Here is a 20,444-nt window from a genome sequence, read left to right as displayed (position 1 = left end):
TTTTAACATGAAGGCATATACAAAAGTGCTTGTAATGATATTTTGAAAAAAATATCAGAGCTTGCTTTCTTGCTTTCTTGGTTCTAAGCATAACGGATTTGAAGCCTTTGAACATTCTTTGTAATAGAAAACATTTGAAGTTTACTAAAAAATTCTCGTTCAATTCTTTAGTAAAATCATGTTGTGAATATTTAGTTGTAGACTTAGAAAATCAATTCAACTGAATAAACTCATACAACACAGCTATTGACAAATTAGATTATCATAATTTTTTCTCCCACATGGAATATGTTCTCTTAATTTATTATGATAGAAAAATATTTTTTATAATTAACTAGTAAAGAAAAACAGGAAGTAAGACATTCTGGCATTTATTTGAAATTTGTTTTTATATTTGAAAGTATTTCCTGTTTGCTTATTTTCCTTATAGCTTCAAGATGGAAGATTGCTATTTTTGATGTTTTCTTTTCACTAAGTGTAATGTTGCAATTTTATATAAACTTGGATACTAGTGTATATAGGATTTATAGTAGCCAGGTAATTAAATATTAATATATCTATCTGGAATTAAGAAACTATGTAGATCTCATGAATAAAATGCATTCTAGAATATATTCCTATTTAAGAAAGTAATTAAAATTTCACTGTGTTATTTTTTTAGGAATATTACTATACAATATGTAACTACTGTCTTTATCATTTGCATAACTTTTGAGCAATAAGAATGAGATGAGGGAGAAAAGGAGGTGAAGAGAAAGGGGAAGATTGTCCTGCCTTCACTGGTTCATATCTTACCTATAGGCAGTGTAAAAAGAGAATCCTTGAAGAGGTTAAAGAGAACTAACAGTAGTGAAGATCATTTTTGGAAACTGTTACCTATGAACTAGAGTGTGGGAAGGGGCAGTGAATAAATACGTTTTTCATCTGCCCAGTGAGGACCTCAAAGAAAGGAGATGAGTTGTCCAGATAACTTCCTATGGATAAGCAACCGTTCTGTCTTGCACCATAAAGTAATCATTCAAGAGGCTGTGAATGTGTCTGTGCTCCAGCAGCTAGTGAGTGTGGCCTGAGTGAGGTCCAGCCAAGGTCTTGCTGAGCCTCCCAGATTAGCCTTTTTAAATTTGCCACTTGGCTCAGTGAATGCATCACTCCGTTGAACAAATCAAAGTTCAACTGAAGCTGAGCCTTAGGAGTGATCTCTCTGTCTTCACACATCTGCTCTTGTACCCATTTTGTGTATAATACGCATATATGTCTGTGTAATTCAGAGTATGTACAGTTACTTGTTGAATCTAAACTGACTGTATATCAATGTAACCTGTCAGATGAATAAGAAATCAATCAAACAAGCCCAGGAAAACACATTGGTACTAATTCAGAGATTAACTTCCTTTCTAAGAATTGCTCATAGTATGTCTTAGTAACTGAACATACCATTTTTGTTATTTTCTTTTATTGGTAATAAGTATGAAAAGCACAGAGAATAATGAATACTTATGAGATACTTTTATAATGGAATATAGGATAGATTCCTTTTCCACTGGATGTCATTTAGTTAGAAGATATAAAATAAGTGACTTGCTATATCATTAGAGTATCTATAAAAGGTCAAGATTTCTTCAATCGAGGTTATTACTGCACTGTGCAAAAATATTTTTAAAATCCTGGCGGTTTTATGATTACATCTTAATGTACTGATGTTTAACAAGAAAAAATGGAAACAGAAAATATTAAATTCTTGCATCTTTGCCAAATCCAAATGTTATAGTGAGTTTAACTTTGGAATTTCCTGACATTTGTGTTGTTGAAAGTGCAGGTTTTACTCAACAGTAAGGGAGCCTTTTGATTTACTTTCCCTATATTTAAATATTTTTAGGTAATTGTAGAAGGCAGGGAGGATTAGAAGAAAGAGTCTGGAGGACATAATTTTAACAGCTTACCATTCAATTGTTAAAAGTATTTTCCTACAAAAACTCAGCTTCATCATCTTAAGCCTTCAATATTTAAAAAATTACAAATAATTTGGTCTTTTATCTTGGACTAACAAAACGTTTCCACCCAGAGTAAATTAAAAAGAGAGAGAGAGAGAGAGAGAGAGAGAGAGAGAGAGAGAGAGAGAGAGAGAGAGAGAGAGAGAGAGAGAGAGAAAAGGAAAGGAAACATCACTGCTGACAAATAGCTACACTTCCCAAGCAATACCATTTTGGAATTCGGACCAAAAATTTAAGCTCATAATGTTTGACTATGTTATCAGTAACTTTAATGCATTTTGAAATAGTAATAGCTCTCCAACTGTTGCTGTAATGTTAAAATGCACTGTGATGGAATTGCCTCTTGTTGCCTTTAATTCATGCCTGAGTTATTTAATCCAAATTAGTATTTAGAAAGATGCAGTATTGATTTCAAGCCAAAAGGGAACCATTCATTTCATTGCTACCATAGTAACCCTTTTAATGCTATTATTTTGCCTACATAGACCAAAAACTCTAAATTAAAAAGTCCCTATTAATATTAACAGAGAATGTTTTAAATGTACTTCCCTAGATCAGTAACAAGAGGAAAGAGGTATCAAGAAGGAATATAAAATCTTTCTATGGTAAAACCCTGAAATAACACAAAGATACTGACATTACATGACAGATAGTAGGCTTCTGTCCTCTGCATGGCCCCTGGTGGTATCTGTCTTTCTAAAAATGATATCCTTCTCTTTTCATTTTCCCTTTGGGCTATAGCCCTCTTTTTTCCTTTCTCTTCACATCCAACTTGAGAATTATTTACAGTCATTCTCTACTTTCTTTCTTCTGACTTATTCTTGAACCCATAGTAATCTAGGGAATATCTTCACCAGTCAAGTAAAACTAATTTCATCAGGATGGGTGGACTTTTCCCATTCCTATGAAAAAAAAAATTATAGGCAGTTGGCTTCCCAAAAGAGGGCACAAATTTTTCCTATGCAGCTACCTCTCAGGCACGTGTGCTTTCAGTGCCTCTCAGTTACCTCACACTCATGCTCAGACTTCAGCTCCATTAAGCCCATTATACATGTGTTTTACCAGCATTTCTCATGTCATCCATCTGAGTGATTGACCCAACTATCCATCCATTCTCTTGCTCAAGACAGAAATCTGGGTACCACTCTCAATACTTCTCTTTCCTGACACAACCATTTTATCCCAAGACATTTGGATAGATTCTATTATACTTCCTAATTATATTTTGAGTTGATCCACTTTTCTTCCTTCATCACCACTGACTCTCTTCTATATCTTTGAGATGGCTTTCTTTGAGGTCTATCTCCTGCTTATTTCACTCCATTTGCTTTTCCATGTTGCAGCCATCGTGATCTTTCCAGAACACAAATTTAGTCATGTAACTCCCTTGTTTGAGTCCTCTGTTCTCAGGATGAAGTTCTTGCATGTTGTCCTCTGCTTACCTCTCCAGCCTCCTTTCTTTCAACATGCTCTGTGACTCAGATACCTTAACCTTTACTTAGTTTCTAATAATGTTCTCCAATTCTATCCAGGTTGACTTTTAAATGGAGTGGAAGGGAGAGAGGAGGGAGATGGAGAGAGAGAGAGAGAAAAAAAAAACAACACAAAAAAACATCAGTGTGAGAGAGACACCATTGATTGGTTGCCTCCCACTTGTGCCCTGACCAGAGCTGGGAATCAAACAGCAACCCAGGTACTTCCCTTGACTGGGAATCAAACTCAAGATCCTTCCATCTGCAGAGTGATGCTCTAACCACAGAGAAAAACTGGCCAGTGCTTGTTTTTCTTTTTCTTAATTTGCTTCTCAAATAAATACATCACTTCAGTAACTATCTTTAACATTTTATCTTCTCTTCACTTTTTATTCTCTATCTTACTAATTTTATTTATTCTCTATCTTAATGATTTTATTTACAATGGTTTCAACTAACTTTATTCATAGATTCAGGCTCAATCCCCAGTATAGGGTGTGCAGGGGGCAGCCTATATATGATTCTCTCTCATCATAGATGTTTCTATCTCTCCCTCTCAATTCCCCTCTGAAATCAATAAAAACGTGTTGGTGGCTTTTTGTTTTTTTGGTGTTTTTTTTGTTTTAAAAAAGATCCATTTTGGATTTTCAGCTGTTTTCTAGATATAATTAGCACCAAATGTTAATGATGAAACCATTCACTCTCCTCCAAAATATATTTTTTTATTTCATTAATTTTGTTAACATTAGCTCAGTATTGAAAACTTTCTAGTCTCTTTTTTCTTATTCTTACTCTTACTTTCAGATTATTTCTTTCATTTATTTTCCTCTTCTGGTCTCACCCTTATTAACTTAGACCATGCCATTATATTTACTGTCCCTGACCTCTTTATTAACCTAGCCCTATCCTTCTTTTTCAACATTGACAGATATCTTTGCCAAAAGTAAAATTCTTACTCTCTTTTTCTACTTAATGATTCAGTTACTGGTCATTGCTACAAAGCAAGGACAGATTCCTAAAAATGGCATTCCTATTTTCCAATTGTATTCCAGAAGCTCTACCTTGGGGCTCTACTCCATGTGGGTACAGCCAGGGAAATGGGGCTACCTCTTTCCCCAGGTACCACTCCAGAGCTGGTACCCTCAAGGGAGCCAGGCTCCCAGTGTTTCTCATCCGCTCTCCCCACCCCTAGAGAGATATAATCCTGGAGGGAGCAACTGAGAGGACTGCTTTCCTTTCCCCACTCAGCTCCCTCCTTAGGAGGAAGCTCTACACCAAGCGCACTGGCCAAGAATAGTGACTATCCAAATGCCCCAACTGAAGCATATTCACAGAGCAGAGCTTCAACTCAAAAAGAAGTAGACTGAGAATACCAGGAGTTGTCTAACTTCTCATAGTACCCGCTGGTAGAGCAGAGGCATCACTCTAGGTAAAGTGAGATTTTGTTCCTAGCATATTGCCTTGTCCAGGGGACAGGCAGTTCAATCTGATTTCTTTTGGAGAGGATACAGCCTTGAGTGTGCACATAATATCTAACTGCCAAAAAAGGTGCTATTATTTTTAAGCCAGGTTCCTTAGGAGTCACCCCTGGGTTAGAGTAACTTAAATTATTCAGTGTTTGGACACAGTTTGCATTAAAGTTCTTTGTGCAGTGAACTTTCTGCCTGTGTTGATGAGTCCATCAGAGTTATAGTGTTTAAATAAATATATATGCTCTAACAACAGATCCCCTAATATATAAAGTAAGACTGATAGAATTGAAGGGAGAGACAATTTATCAATAATAGTGGAGAAGTCAATAGTACACTTTTATTAATGGGTAAAAAATAATATGACAACTAGGCAGAAGACTGTTAGGAAATGAACACTATAAACTGATTTGATCTTACAGACATGTAGAATAGTCCACTCAACAGTAGCAGAATATATATTCTCAGATGCACACAGAACATGCTCCAATAGAGATCATATATACGGTATGCTAGGCCATAAAACAAGGCTCAATACATTTAAAAGGAATGAAATCATACAAAGGATGTGCTCTGATCCAACCACAATGGAATTAAATGAAATTAATAACAGGAGAAAAAATTGGAAAGTCATAAATATGTGGACATTAAACAACAGACTCCTAAATAATCAATTGTATAAAGAAGAATCACAGAAAAAGTAGAAAATAATTTGAGATGAATGAAAACAAACACAAAGCATAAAAAAAACTTGTGATATTTATGTAATGCATGTCTCAGAGGGAAATCTATAGTTGTGAACAACTATATTTAAAAAAAGGATCCCAAGTCAGTAACCTAATCTTCCACTTTTAAGAAATAAATAAATAAATAAAAATCATAGCAAGCAGGAGGAGGACAATAATAAATTCTATAATGGAAATAAGTGAAATTTAGTTTAGAAAACATTAGAGAATTTTCACAAAACCAACCGTTGGTCATTTGAAAAGATGGACAAAACCAACAATCCTTTAGTGACACTGAATAAGAAAAAAGAAGAAAGTTCAAATTATTAATCATAAATTAAAGAAGGGTCATTTCTACTGACCTATAAAAATGATTATAAAGAATACTATGAATAATGTTATGCCAATAAATTATATACATAAGACAAAAAAGACAAATTCCTAAAAAAAAAATACAAACTAACAAAACTGACACTGTAAGAAATGGAAATCTGAGTAGGTTGTAACAATGCATTTTAAACATGATATAAAATCTAAAGAGATGAGTTAATAATTTGAAAATTTACCACAAAAAAAGAAAATTTTAGGCCCAGATGTCTTCAATGGTAAATTCTACCAAGCATTCAAAAAATAATACCAATCTGCCATAAACTCTTCCCCAAAATAGAGAACATGGGAGTGCCTTTCAATTCATTCTTTGAGAAGAGTATCACTTTGATTCTAAAACAAGAAAGAAAATACCAGAAAACTACAGATTAAATTCTCTTATGAATATATAATAGATGTAAATGTCCTCAAGAAAATATCAGCATATGAAATCTAGTCACCTTCAAAAAGGTTTATACATCATTACTGGTTAAGGTTTATTCCAGGAATGCAAGGTTGGTTCAGCATCTGAAAACCAAGTAATGTAATATACTAGGGTCCCAGTGCATGAATTTGTGCACCTTGAAAGGAACTGTGGGCTATGAGGCAGCTGTGGGAACAAGGATGGGTCTCAGCCCATCCTCTGTGCCCGGCCCTTCCCACTCCGGGCCCTAGTCCTCTGTCTGTTGGCAGCCTTGCTCCCACCACTGCCACTCCCATACACTGATGGTGCCAGCCTTGCACTCACTGACTGGCAGTGCAGAGAGATTGGGGCTGGTGCCAACAGATGTGAACAGGGCCTGCGCCATCAGTGGGTGCAAGCTGCGGCTGCTGTCCCCATTGCCCCTCAGGAGCAGGGGGAGGTGGAGAAGTCCTTAGGGGTGGCAGCCACTACTCACATTCACTGATGGTGCCAAGCGATCAGGACCGGTGCTGGGCTCCGGCAGCAGGTGTGAGTGGCAGCTCTGGCACCAGTAGCAGATGCAAGTGAGGCAGGCACTGGCTGTAGGTGTGAGTGCCAGACCAGTCACTGTCATCGGAGCGAACCTCTGGTGGTTACTGGAAATTCTTTAGACCCAGTTTCCCAGAGGGTGGAGCCCCCCAATTAATTGCCCTGCCTGTCAGTGGCCTAAGCCTCTTTCTGCGGGGCGATCATGGGGCGATGGCTAGGCCCCCAACCAATCGCATTGCATCTGCCTTGACTGGCCTGGCACCAGTGGGTATCATAGCATAGTCGTCCAGAAGGTCGTCCAGTCTAATTAGCATATTACACTCTTATTATTATAGATAGCCCCAAAATGGAAACAACTCAAATACCATCAAGTGATGAATGGATAAATGTGATATGTCCACACAGTGGAATATTATTCAACAATCTGAAGGTATGAAGTACTGATATATGCCACAACATTGATGAACCTTGAAAACATTATGCTCAGTGAAAGAAACCAGTCATGAGAGGTCAGATATTTTATGAATCCATTTATATTAAATGTTTAGAACAGGTAAATCTATAGAGACAGATTAGTTAGTGTTACTTATGATCTATTAGTTATAGATTAGTTGTTGCCTAGGGCTTAAAGGAAGGCAGGAAGTGTGACTATTATACAATAAGATAGAACTACTTTTGGGAGGATAAAAATGTTCTCAAATTAGGTTGTAATGATGGTTGCACAATCCTATGAATATGTTAAAAACCATTGAATTTTATACTTTAAATAAAAGTGAATTGCATTACCACCCAATTATTATATTTAAGTAAAGTTGTTTATAAATATGTTGTGGAGCGAAAGTGAGTGAATGACTACTGGAACCCAGACCAAATTAAAATTTAGCGAGCCTTTATTAGCCGGCCAGCCATTCAATCAGCAACTGCTCTGCCTTTCTCCATGCAGGAGTTCAAAGAGCAGCATCAACCCTTTGTGTAGGACCACTTTTAAGCCCATTAACTACATCCTGTTTTTGCAGAACAAGTAACCCAAGAAAAAACAGTTTTTCCCAAGCAACATCAGAGTTATGCCATTGAGGACCATGTTATTCACAGGGTCATCCTGTTCTTCAGAAAGCTGACAGTGTTCTATGAAAGAAGGCCTACGTGCTGGGAAGGGACCATGAGACCCTATCTCAAGGCCTGGGCTGGTGTCACACTGACAACTCTATCTGGGGCATAGACTACGGCCTCTGTAGAAGCATGCTCAAAAATTCCCACTTTCCAACAAAATATATAGTAAAATTCTGTTTATACCTTGCTTTCAAAATCTGAAACGGGAAAAGAAAACATTAATTTTCCATTGCAACTTATTTTATTTCAATAATGTCTGTGTCCTTTAAAAAGCTTGAAATAGTTAGCAATTATTTGTTTAAACTTTGGTCATGAATATTCCTAATTTTAAACAGTATATGAATTAATAGAAGTTGAATATTAAACAGAATATACTTTTTGTACAAAAAAAAATATATATATATATAGAATGGCCAAATACATAAAGTTTTTTGGCATACAGGGAAAGAAAATATTCTAAGAACACATTTAAGAAAAACAAAATTTCTTGTTGATGTTCTAATTCTCTGTAACACAATTGTTCCATGGATTGCTTTTATGTATGACATGTACATATTGGAACTGACAATCTCTAGGGTACTGTTCTTAGAATTCAGTGATATCTGAGATCACACTTAGCACTACTTACCAAATTACTCATTATATTCTACTTTTGAGTAAGATTTACAGTAAACGTTGTAAATGTTGGTTGACAAATATGAGGTTATGTGGTTTGGCAGTCAGTAACCTGTCAGATGGTTTTGCTTAGATCTCGTTTTCTTTAAAAAAAAAAAAAAAAAAGTGTTCAGCCTCTTCAAATTATCAAACACTTTCCAGTCCTTCTCTCTCTTTACCTTTCCATGGCATACTTAAAAAACCCCTCCTGTTTTGACACTGTTTTTTTCTTAGCCTCCATTCATCATACTCTCCCTCTTACCTCCCAAACTTTCCTTCCCAGACTCCTATACTGGCCTTACTATTTTTTTGAGTTTCACTTAGATAGTGGTAGTTCTCAGAGTGTCCTCCTTAAGTTCAACTCTTTTCATTTATGTGTCATCTTTGAGATCCCATATATTGTTACAACTTCAAAATGCAACTCATGGAGTTGGTGATAAATCACAAATGGATGTATGTATTTAACTCTTGTGTACTTCTTCAAGAGCATATGTCATAGTCAGGTTTGGAAGTGTTATCTTGTCAAATATAAAGTATATATTGCCTAGCTATATACAAATGTGCCTATGTTTCTGCCTCACATCTTTACTCAGTTCAAATTTTTAGTGGCGCAATTGTAATTTATGCCTGTTTCTCTCAAACATCTCAAGTTCAAAATGTCCCAAACTCAATGAACTTAATATCAAAATACGTTCTTCCCTCTGTGTCACATTCTCTATTACTAGTCTAAAGCTAACTGCATTACTGCTTGGTTCAGGACTCTATTCCAATCAGCACACTCTTTTGACTAGAGGAGTTCTTTAAAAATAGGCATGTGACTCATTGAAGACATTAAAACAAAAGGGAAGATTTGCTTGGTTTTCTTTGGAAAAAGTATTCTTGCTCTTAGGAAAGAATCACAGGAAGAGACACCCTCTCTTTGCTTGATGTCCCAGTCCAAGGTCTAAAGTTCTACCTTACAACTGCTGTGGCCATGCTGCTTCTGTCGAGGAAGGCACCCTCAGGATGACGTTGAAGCACAGGGAGGGCTGGTTTATGTCAGTTTGGATCAGTTTTTCTAATATTTGCAGACCAAAGCCTCCAAACTGATAAACTTTTTTAAAAAGTTTAATGGAAGGTAAATGGAAGCACATTAGTTATGCAAGCATGAATGAAATTAAGTCCCATTAAACAAAATGGCTTCCCCACAAATAGACATAGGCACATTTGTATATAGCTAGGCAATATATACTTTATATTTGACAAGATAACACTTCCAAACCTGATTATGACATATGCTCTTGAAGAAGTACACAAGAGTTAAATACATACATCCTTCTTAACATAAATGTTAATACTGAATTTAAGTTTAAGTGGATGAATAAATATTGGGCATAGCTACATTGAAATGCAGTTTAAAAAAAAAAAGCACCAAATGTTTTAATTTAAAATTTTTTGGAGGGAGTCTAGCTCAAAAATAAATGAAAAACATTCTTTTTCTTCATATAGAATTCTTAAATACTTTGCTGAGAGCCTTTTATATGTAATTATTTTGACTGTAACCTTTTAAAAATTCCTACTCAATTCTAAGGAGAATTGTGAAACATGGAGTTTTTGAACAATAAAATATTTAACACAAAACCCACAAATTTAATATCATTCCATGTGAGCTCCTATGTTCCAAATATTTTTTTCCTTACAAAAGAAAATGTTAAACATCTTTCAGTTGTGTACTCTTTTGTTGTCAGAAAGGATATTTGGAAGTAGAGCACAAAGAAGTTCTTTATTATGAAAGAAAATGCCAAGAAATGAGAGTTAATGCTTAAATGAAAGACTTAAAGTTCTTAATTTTTAAGAATTCAGATTAATCTGGAGCCCGCATAAGTGCCTTGACTGTTGATATAACTTTAGATGTAAGAGGATCAGAGGGAAGTTTTCTGGCTTTTCACTTTTGCACTTCTTGCTGCTGTACTTTGTGCTCTTCTCTTTTTTTTGTCTTCCTTGTCCAGAAGTGATTGATTACTTTATTGGGTTAACCAAGTACAACTGTTCTAGTGTCCTTTCTCTTCTGAATCCAGTTCAGTTTTTTTAGGATGCACTGAGCTAAGACAGCAACATAAGATGCAACAGGTCTTAATTTTGTACACATGGTTTCATTTTGTTGGATTAAGTCTGATGGTAACACACCAAATTACATCTATGCTCCTCATGTAGTCAGTTCCTGTTAAAATTCTGATCTCTCGGGGAATTGGTAGATTTTGATTTGTACAATTGTGCTTTCAGTGGTTGGATATTAAGCCTCAAATAAAGATACTATTTCAGAGAATGTCTGAATCTGGTCATTTTTTTTATATACACATTCCAGGAAGACGCACGAACGTATAGTTAATTTCATGATGCAGTTGGTAAGCAAGAGTGATAGAATGGGAAAGTAAAGGATAAATGAATAGACTAATAGAGGAATTCAAGAAAGGCATTGCTGACATGGCTGATGTGGCTCAGTGGTTGAGTGTTGATGTATCAGCTAGGAGGTCCGGGTTCTGTGCCTGGTCAGGGCACATGCCCAGGCCGCAGGCTGTCTCCTCAGTAGGCGGTGTGCAGAAGGCAGCCTATCAATGCTTCTCTCTCATCATGGATTTCTTTTATCCCTCTCCTCCTCTCCTTTTCTCTCTGAAATCAATAAAAATATATATTGAAAAAAAGGAAGATATTGCCAACTATTTTTATAATCATTTTTCTTGTTTTTATAACAATATTGTTTTCCTGTGTTTTTATTAATACATTTCTAAAAAAATGTAACTAAAAAATTAAATGCTCAAATTCATATTTCAGTAATTATCTGTTTGTGTCTTTTAGTATTGGTCTCTGTATTCACTGGTCTTTGCTAGTTCTGTTCCTTAGAAAGGACAGCCAACTCCCAGCAGGCATAGCTGGATTTTCCTCACAAAGATTCACTTCCTTTTCAATGTATTAACAATTAGCGCCCAGTGTACCAAATTGTAGCTTTGACTTTCCACCTCTCGATGCTTATTGAACTAGAAGAAAAGTACATTAAAGCTTATATAAATGGCCAGGTTTCCTGCCTTAGTAAAAGTTTAAAAGAAAGCAGACCTTTCATTAATGTGAAAGGGAATAGACTAGTTCCAGCATTGAGTAAACTGAATGAATTAGCAGGGAGGTACAATAGGAAAACTGGACACCTCCCAAGTTTGCCCTTTGTGGTGTTTCTATATTATTTTAGATTTGGAGTTAATTCCCAGAATGTCAAATATACCCATATTCAGATGTAAGTACAAAAACATTTCCTAAAGCCAAATGGGGGGGGGGCGAGGGGGGGAAGAGAAAGAAAGAAAGAAAAAAAGAAAGCATTTGCCACCTTGCATTGGTTCAAAAGATTAGTGTGAAAATTAGCTATAAAAATTTAAAATGTAGCTACTCCATATTTTAAAATATGATCTCTGTATGTGTTTTTATAAAGGCTGTAGTAGGATAATTCCTAACTGGTGGAGAATGGAAACTAAAACGTTGACATTCTTACTTATTTCCAATTTAAATTGCATTTGGAAAGAGACAAAAAAGGATATAGAGTTTTGCTTTAGTTGGCTTCTTTTTACTGCCATGGGAGTTTACTTTCATCTCAGTTCCCATAGATATGTGTGAGAAATTCTTTAGGGCCTGAAACAAGAGTATCTTTAGGGTTATATGATCTGACCTAATCAACCATGATTGCACTCATACTCTTTTTTTTTTTTAAATCCCTTCTAAAAGCTATTTAATGAAGGCCTTTCTCACCGTCTTCTTCTTCTTCCCTTGATTAGACATCGATGAGTGCAGCGTCATTCCTGGGATATGTGAAACTGGCGAATGCTCCAACACCGTGGGAAGCTATTTTTGCATTTGTCCACGTGGATACGTAACCTCAACTGATGGCTCTCGATGCATTGGTAAGCCTTGTGTTTTTGAAAGCACAATACACTGCTTCTTTATAATGACAAAACAGCCCAAGCAGGTATGAAGATGGCAACGATTATAAAACCATTGGGAAAATGGCTGAAAGAGTTGTTTAAAATAAATGGTACCACTATTGAGAGACTGATGGACCAGGTGCTCTTTGCAAAGACTTCAGTTTCAGGAGCCATCTGGGTTTGTTTTATGTTGTCAGAGTCATTTTGGAAATGAAGAAAAACTTCCTTAAGACATTGCTTTTGCCCAGCATTAGCGACACAAAAGCATGAGAAAGATTTTTAAAATTCTGCTTTGGAGACAGAATGTAGTAATTAAATGATCTTTCGTTGCTATGAATCATGAATATAGTCAATGACTTGTTTACTTAGGCCTTGCTTATTCTAGTGAAAATATTTATTATGGAAAAGTAATGGACACCTTTAATTTTGTTCTTGAAGCATATTCAAATTGAAGCTAAATAATATTTTATGTTCTTCTTTGTTTAGAGAAACGGAACAGTGCTTCTTAATCATGTGTAGGTCAACCAATTGAACAAGTCTTAGACTTCAGGGGCATTAAAGTTTCATGAGATACAGGAATTAGGAAAATTAAACCAGCACCCAAAAACGGAGTTGCTTGGTTTACTATAGCAGCGTTTTTCAACCGCTGTTCCGCGGCACACTGGTGTGCCGCGAGATGTTGCCTGGTGTGCCGTAGGTGCAGACAAGACAAGAATTTTATAATTTTTCACTATTTTGTTTACTTAATATTTCATAATAAAGTAATTATAAAATACTTTCTTTGTGTTTATTTGATTCCTATTCAAGAGAATTACTTTATATATAGTCAATATAGGCACAGAGTTAAATTTTTTAACATTTTCTAATGGTGGTGTGCCTCGTGATTTTTTTCATGAAACAAGTGTGCCTTTGCCCAAAAAAGGTTGAAAAACACTGTACTATAGGATGGTCGTCTGAGCAGTGACAGTCTCCTATACTCACCAGGAGGATACGTCAGCAACTGACTGCCAGGCCTCTGTACTCTGTAGATCCTGATGATGTGCCCAAGTGAACTGGGTTGCTGAAATGGAAATACAGAGTCAGCCCCAACAAAAGGGCTGAGGCCTGAATTCATTTGCTAAAATGTATTAATATGCCAGACACTATGGTTGTTCTTGCCATGCAACAATAAATATGAGATATGTAGATCCTGCTTTAAAAAAGGTTTGAATCCACAACCTAAGTGTGTTAACTGGGGATTAAACCGGCAATCTTCTCAATGTATGGGATAATGCTCCAATCAACTGAGCCACATAGGCCAAGGCTCTTTTAACATAATTTAACAGCTGTGAGAATTGAAAATTAGTAGAAAACCAACAGTGGCTTAATTTTCTTAAATTAGTACAGGAAAATAATGCGTGCGCACATACACACACACACACACACACACACACACACACACACACAGTCATCTGCTTGAAACAGTTAATGGACTCATCCCTGCAGGAGAAATGTCTACGAGCGAGCGAGTCATTATTGAACATCAATGGCTGTATGTCATATATTTTGGCTTCAGGAAAGTTGTTTTAGAATATGGCTAGAAGAAATGTGGCTGGAGAAATAAGTGAGGATTTTACTGTGAAGTTCTGGAAATATCAAATAAGGTGTATGTAACATTTTATTTGGTAGGCAATGTGGGAAGGCCTTTGAGAATGAATTGGAATGGAGTTGGGGAGGGTTAAGAAGAAAGACAAACTAGTTAGAGGGCAGAATTTGCTGTAACAGACATTACTGTTTTATATATTTCTAAGTTATTTCTTTAGACTTGGTTTCTTAAACTGCTAAATCCTTCTTTAGTCAAACGACACTTGTTTTTTGTGGGGTTTTTTATTATTTGCATTGAAAAGGAGGCATATTCTTCATCATATTCAGATAGTCAAAATCAAGATTTCTAATGATTTACTGATGTTGTCTTTCTTTAATTTCAGTTATTTGGTTTACCATTAAATCATGATAAACTCTATTTATTTCTTGCCTATCTATATAAAAGTCCTAAGTCTTTTCTTGGACATTCAAAGCCCTTTAGAACCTGACCCAGAATGTATTCAGAGCTCATCCTCACCCAAAACATTTCTCTCATTGTGAACATGAGCACAGTTAAGGTCTTTCCCCACAATATTCCCTCTACCTGAAGCATCTTCATGTCCCTCTCTGTGCCCATTAAAACTAACTGAAATTCTGGCCCTTCAATGAATAGGATGCCTGACCTACCTAGTTTATGAAAATGTGAAAATCCTCACATTTTATTAATGATTTAGTGAAAGTGCTTTTTAATATTTTTTTAATTCTTAAAAAAAAAAAAAATTCAACTGATCCTTCAAGTCCCAAATCAGATACCTCATTTCTTTATAGCCATTGCTACCTAATCTACATTCTCTTGGATAAAATTCATCAGCCCCTCCCAATAATATTTTTAATTTCCTTCATTTCTGGACTTAACATATTGTCATAGGAACTTGTGCTTTACTCATTGGCCAGACTGTGAATTTCATTAGGTCCTGTCTTGTGCAGCTTCATGTCTATGTAGTAGTACCCTGCCTTCTGCCTTATGTCTATATAGTAGTACCTTGCATACAAGTTTGGACTCAATAAGTCTTTTCTGAATGAATAGCCCAGCCAACAAATGAATAATGAGATCAGATCAAATGAAAGAATTTTATGCTGGTTAATAACTGCTTTTCATTGTCACCCTGTTGGACATGATGTGGTGGTGCTGAGTAGTGGTCCAAGATGATCTCAGCCTGTGTGAGCTCCTAAGAGTGAGGCACAGTGAGTCCTGTGCAAAGCATAAGTCCTTGTTCATTTCAGTATCAACATTCTAAGCCAGGAACAGAGGAAAACCCCTCAGGAGGGGAGAATGACTCTCTAAAATTATGAAATCAATGTTAAAATTAAGTAAGCAACTTAAAAATTTTTTTTAAATAACTATGTTACATTTGGAATAAGTACATGTTTTCTATATATGAGAAAAAATAAATCTAACATTCTAATGTGTAAGAAATCTTTGACTTTGATTTTTAAAAATCTGGGTATATTTTCTTAGATTGAATTTATTTATGATTGAATTTTATAGGCCATAGGTATTCCCATGCTGTTTATTTTGTAACCAAATATATGCTAATCATAATAAGTTGGATGAACTCAAAACTTTTTTTTAGTGTGAAACTGCATGTTATCTGCAGCTTTATTCTGAGTGGCACATGCTGACTGCTTCCCTTCCTTATTTTAGTTAGCAAATATATCCTAAGCTTATCCCACATGGTAAAGTATCAACAAACTGCCTTCTTCTTTTCTTTTTAATCCTTAGTAGAGGATAAGTTTTTTATTAATTTTTAGAGAGAGAGGAAGGGGGAGAGAGAGAGAAACATTGGTCAGCTGCCTACCATACATATCCTGACCTATTATCTAAGCCACAACCTAGGTATGTGCCCTGACTGGGAATCAAGCCCAAACCTTTTGTGCAAGGGATGACCATCCAACCAACTCAGCCACCTGATCTCAGTAACTACCTTTTTCTTTTATGTGTAGGAAAATATTTTCATATGGCAGGAGAGTTTAGCCTGGCATCCTATATAATAGCAGCCTAATATGAAAATCAGCGGACACTCAATGCAGGGAGCCAGGCCAGCCAAGGCAGGTGCCAGCGGGGGCCCCTGGTCACCCTGATCACTGGCCAGGCCTAGGGGCCCTACCCATACGCAAGTTTCATGCACCAGGCCTCTAGTTTTAATTATGCCAGTTAAAGAGGATGGCTTTCCCATGTAATTTCATGCTAACTATAAAATTCAAATTCCTAATTTAAATTTATCTGGTGTGTTTCATCAAATTTTTTAAATACCAGGAAAGAGCCTTCTATTTTTAACAGAGTACTAACATGTCATTTCTAAAGAGTTGAAACGTACCTAACAATATTTTTAGAAGCATTTCTAGTAGTACAACTTGATGGCCCTTATGTCATTTTGGAAGTCAGTGTCATTGTCAAATCCATGATATTTTTAATACCTAAGCTTCAGATTGTAATACAGGCAGAAGAGTGACTGGCAGCCAGCGACGAGTAAATAATGAATTGACAAGCAGCATGGAGCAGATTCTGTTAATGTCACTGCTGCTGTAGTGCACACAGAGCTCCAGCAGAGACTCTCAGCAGGAGGACTCCTAAGTGCCAGTCAACAGCAAGTGACATAGACAAAAATCAATGCGGGGAAAACTATTATAAAGAAATGAGGAAGATCTTGATACAGTGATGGAGAAGGATGTCAGGACATGCTGTTATTATGCAACATTTTATGTGAATGATGGGTATTGATTACATATGCATGTACACATTTCTAGCAACACTTGAAAGATAACCAAAAAGTAAATATTTAACTAAAGGGAAAGGGGAGATGGGGATGAAACAAAATACTGAAGAGTGTTTTAGTTTTAACTTCAGAATCATATAACAGGTGACTGGTGAAACAGGGATAGTATTTTAATTAAGAAAGAATGTCCCAGAAAGAGAAACTTAGACAGTGAGGAAGGAACAGTTCATTATTTTAAAGAAGAACCATTGTTCCTAGCTCCAGTTAGTCTTGTGTAACGGAAACATAAAAGCAACATGAATGTATTTTAGGAATAGTTGGAATCTGCAAGATCAATCAGGGGAAACCCATGTTGGCACTAGACCATCAAAGAGGTGGGGGCAGCCACCAGGGTCAGGGTATAAAACCTGAGACAATGGTTGCTATTTACCGAACACCTACTATCACTATTAGTATTCTGGCTTGAGCTAACCTCATCTGTGTTTTCTGGCTGAACCCTTCATTTTTAACAAGCAAAGCTCACTCAACAGGAGACATATTTATTTCAAGGTACAACCCCAACTTTTACCAAGTTTTCATCACAATGTATAATTAACCTTTAGTTCTCTTAAATCAAGTTTAGACTGAATGTCAAACCATGAAACAAACTCTGATAATGGTACCATTATTTTGCTTCAAGATAGATTTATATTTTAATCAGAAGAGATGGATTGCTTCCTCTTTTTCAGTGTGGCTTTAAATAAGACTTCATGTAAACCTTGCTCCGGGAGTGTAGTGAGGGCGATAGGCTATTATTGGAGGAATAGACTTGTTTTCATTCCAGTGACATATCAGTCCTATAGTTAAACATATACCAAGCATTAGAAGGATTTTGTCCTAAGTGGCAATAAATATGCTTCATCTGCCTTAGCTCCTAATAATTCCCTATTTTAAGGGTCTGCTTAGATGACTCTTAGTTCTGTGGGAGGTCCCTTTTTTATTTCAGATATTCTCCTATATGACACATTTCCAATACAGAACTTTATCAGAGATAGGCAATTTCAGATATGCAAAGCCAACTCCTACCCACTCTTTTGCCTTTGAAATCTATTTTTGGGGAGACCTTAACAATGAGACATTACTGATCTGTATCTCATCCTGTTACGTTTTTGACTCAAAAGATTGATGGTAATTTCCTTGCCTCAATGATGTTATTAGAAGAGAATAATTGTGGAATTGATGAAAAAAAGTTATGATTTACTTTCCAAACATTACACTTCATCTATGTGCAAAACTTTAATATATTCAGTGAACATTTTACTTTAGTTACAATCATTTTCACTTATAGAAGTTTTACTGAATCCTTTTAAGTCTGTTCTTTCCTTGTTTATGGGCTCTTTCTCCCTGTTCACATTTTTTTTAATATATTTTAATAGCCATAGACATGTTAACTATAATGTAGTTATTAACTAACATTAGATAAATTATCATTAATTAATAATTATCAGAATTAGTCTGACCATTTCAGTATCTGAAATTTGCTGTTTGTTCAGTCAGCTAGCAGTTTTTTATTGAGCTTTGTTTCCTTGTATATTCTTTGTTTATTTATTATTTTCCTGTTAGCTACCTCTTTTTCTTGGAATTTTATTTGTCAGAATTCTTTAAGACCGGTGTCAATATTAAATCCTCAGTGGTATTAGTTTTTGTCTGTTGCTTGAACTATTTCTACCTGAGGACATCTTTATATTAGATTGCTCCTTTGAAGGTTTCAGACCTAATATAAATTGAGACATCAAAGCTGTCTGTGTGAGGAGGAGCTTATTGTTACAGATTCTTTTAAAGGTCTTTCTTTTCCTCCACCCACGACTGAGGCAGAGTCAGGCAAGTCTCTTAGCTGCCCTTCTCTAAGTTAACCTTACTCTAGGGATACAGCTCTTTGGAGCCCCTGCTTTATCAGGAAGTTCCCTGTTACATTCATACTGGAGGGGAGAAACTAGGCTTCTTATCTCTTGCACTTTGGGTCCTGGGAAAGTATCAGAATTGAAATGTCAGGTTTCTAGAGTTTTGAAGAAGCAAGCCTTAAAACTGAAAACTTTTGTTCACTTACCTCCTATGGTTCCGGTTTTCACTTCATTTTAAGACTGTTTTTTCATTACTTTCATGTCAGCTAGGTAATGTATTTTTTTTAATTGTTTTATCTGTGATGTTTCTAGTGAAAGAGACATTAAGAGTAGCTAATCCACCATTCTGCTAGAAACAGAACATATACTGTTTTGTTTAATTCACACACCAACCCTTTTCCAGGACAAAGAAGAGTTCAATGTTGATTTTGTACAGAGAGGAAGGGAGAGAGAGAGAGAGAGAGAGTTAGAAACATCGATGAGAGAGAGTCATCGATCAGCTGCCTCTTGCATACCCCCTACTGGGGATATGCCCACAACCAAGGTACATTCAAGGCCACTACTTCTTAAGGTACAGCCTCCTCCTTGCAGAAAACTTGAAGAGATCAATACAATTCAACTTAACTGGTAGTATTGTTTCATTACAGTGATTACTGTTAAGAGTTTTGGACTTTCTAATTTACATTCTGTTCTAGAGGAGTGTAACAATCAAGTAAATCTAGGAATGTGGTACTTTGGGTTCCTGGAATGAATATTTCCAAAATTATTTTCCTGGATCATTCTTGGGAATAGAAACTTCCCTGTAAAATCATTTCCAGTGACAGCAGCTTATGCAGTTTATAAAATGTCTGCAGTGTCTTCAAGCATGCAGCATGTACCAAATTTAGTACAGATGCTCCTCAACATATAATGAAGCTACTTTCCAATAAACCCTTTGTAAGTCAAAAACACATTTAATACAACTAACCTACCAAACATCATCGCTTTCCTTAAGCCTATCTTAAACATGTTCAGAAAACGTTGGCAACACAGTAAACTATGGAGTGTCTGTTGTTTATCCTGGTAGTGGTGTGGCTGACTGGGAGCTGCAGCTCACTGCTCCTGCCCAGAATCAGGAGAATATATCATACCACATTATCTATAGCCCAGGAAAAAATCAAAATCAAAATTGGAAGTACAGTTCCTATTGAATGCATACTTCTTTCACACCTTCATAAAGTCAAAAAATCATTAAGTTGAACCATCCTAAAGTTGGGGACCATCTGTACTTCGCTTTGGGCCATACTGGGTTTCTTTTGGGAAATAGGGGGAGGTGTACTGATTCTTACATGGAGCATCTTAAAGTCAGTTCTTTTATTTAACGACTAGAGGCCTGATGCATGAAATTCATGCAAGAGTAGGCCCTCACAGTCCTGGCTGCCTCAGCCCTTGTGGCCCCATGGCCCTGCAGCCCACCCATTGGTCATTCAGGAAGGTCATTCCAGAAGTCATTCCGCCATCTGGTCTAATTAGCATAGTGACTCTTTATTATATAAGATAAC

General features: G+C 36.2%; 1 protein-coding gene across 3 annotated transcripts in view; it reads left to right on the top strand.

Annotated features, from left to right (window-relative positions):
- FBN2 (fibrillin 2) overlaps nucleotides 1–20,444 on the top strand; it is a 234,378-nt gene that overhangs the window by 101,867 nt on the left and 112,067 nt on the right. For all 3 annotated transcript variants that reach the window (XM_036410158.1, XM_036410160.2, XM_036410159.2), the window contains exon 8: nucleotides 12,537–12,662. In XM_036410158.1, the coding sequence (XP_036266051.1) occupies nucleotides 12,537–12,662 (126 nt within the window). The remainder of the gene's footprint in view (nucleotides 1–12,536; nucleotides 12,663–20,444) is intronic.

Source organism: Pipistrellus kuhlii, unplaced genomic scaffold (genome assembly GCF_014108245.1).
Source record: "Pipistrellus kuhlii isolate mPipKuh1 unplaced genomic scaffold, mPipKuh1.p scaffold_m20_p_4, whole genome shotgun sequence".
Taxonomy (NCBI): Eukaryota; Metazoa; Chordata; class Mammalia; order Chiroptera; family Vespertilionidae; genus Pipistrellus; species Pipistrellus kuhlii.
This window is presented reverse-complemented; position numbering and strand designations above follow the sequence as displayed.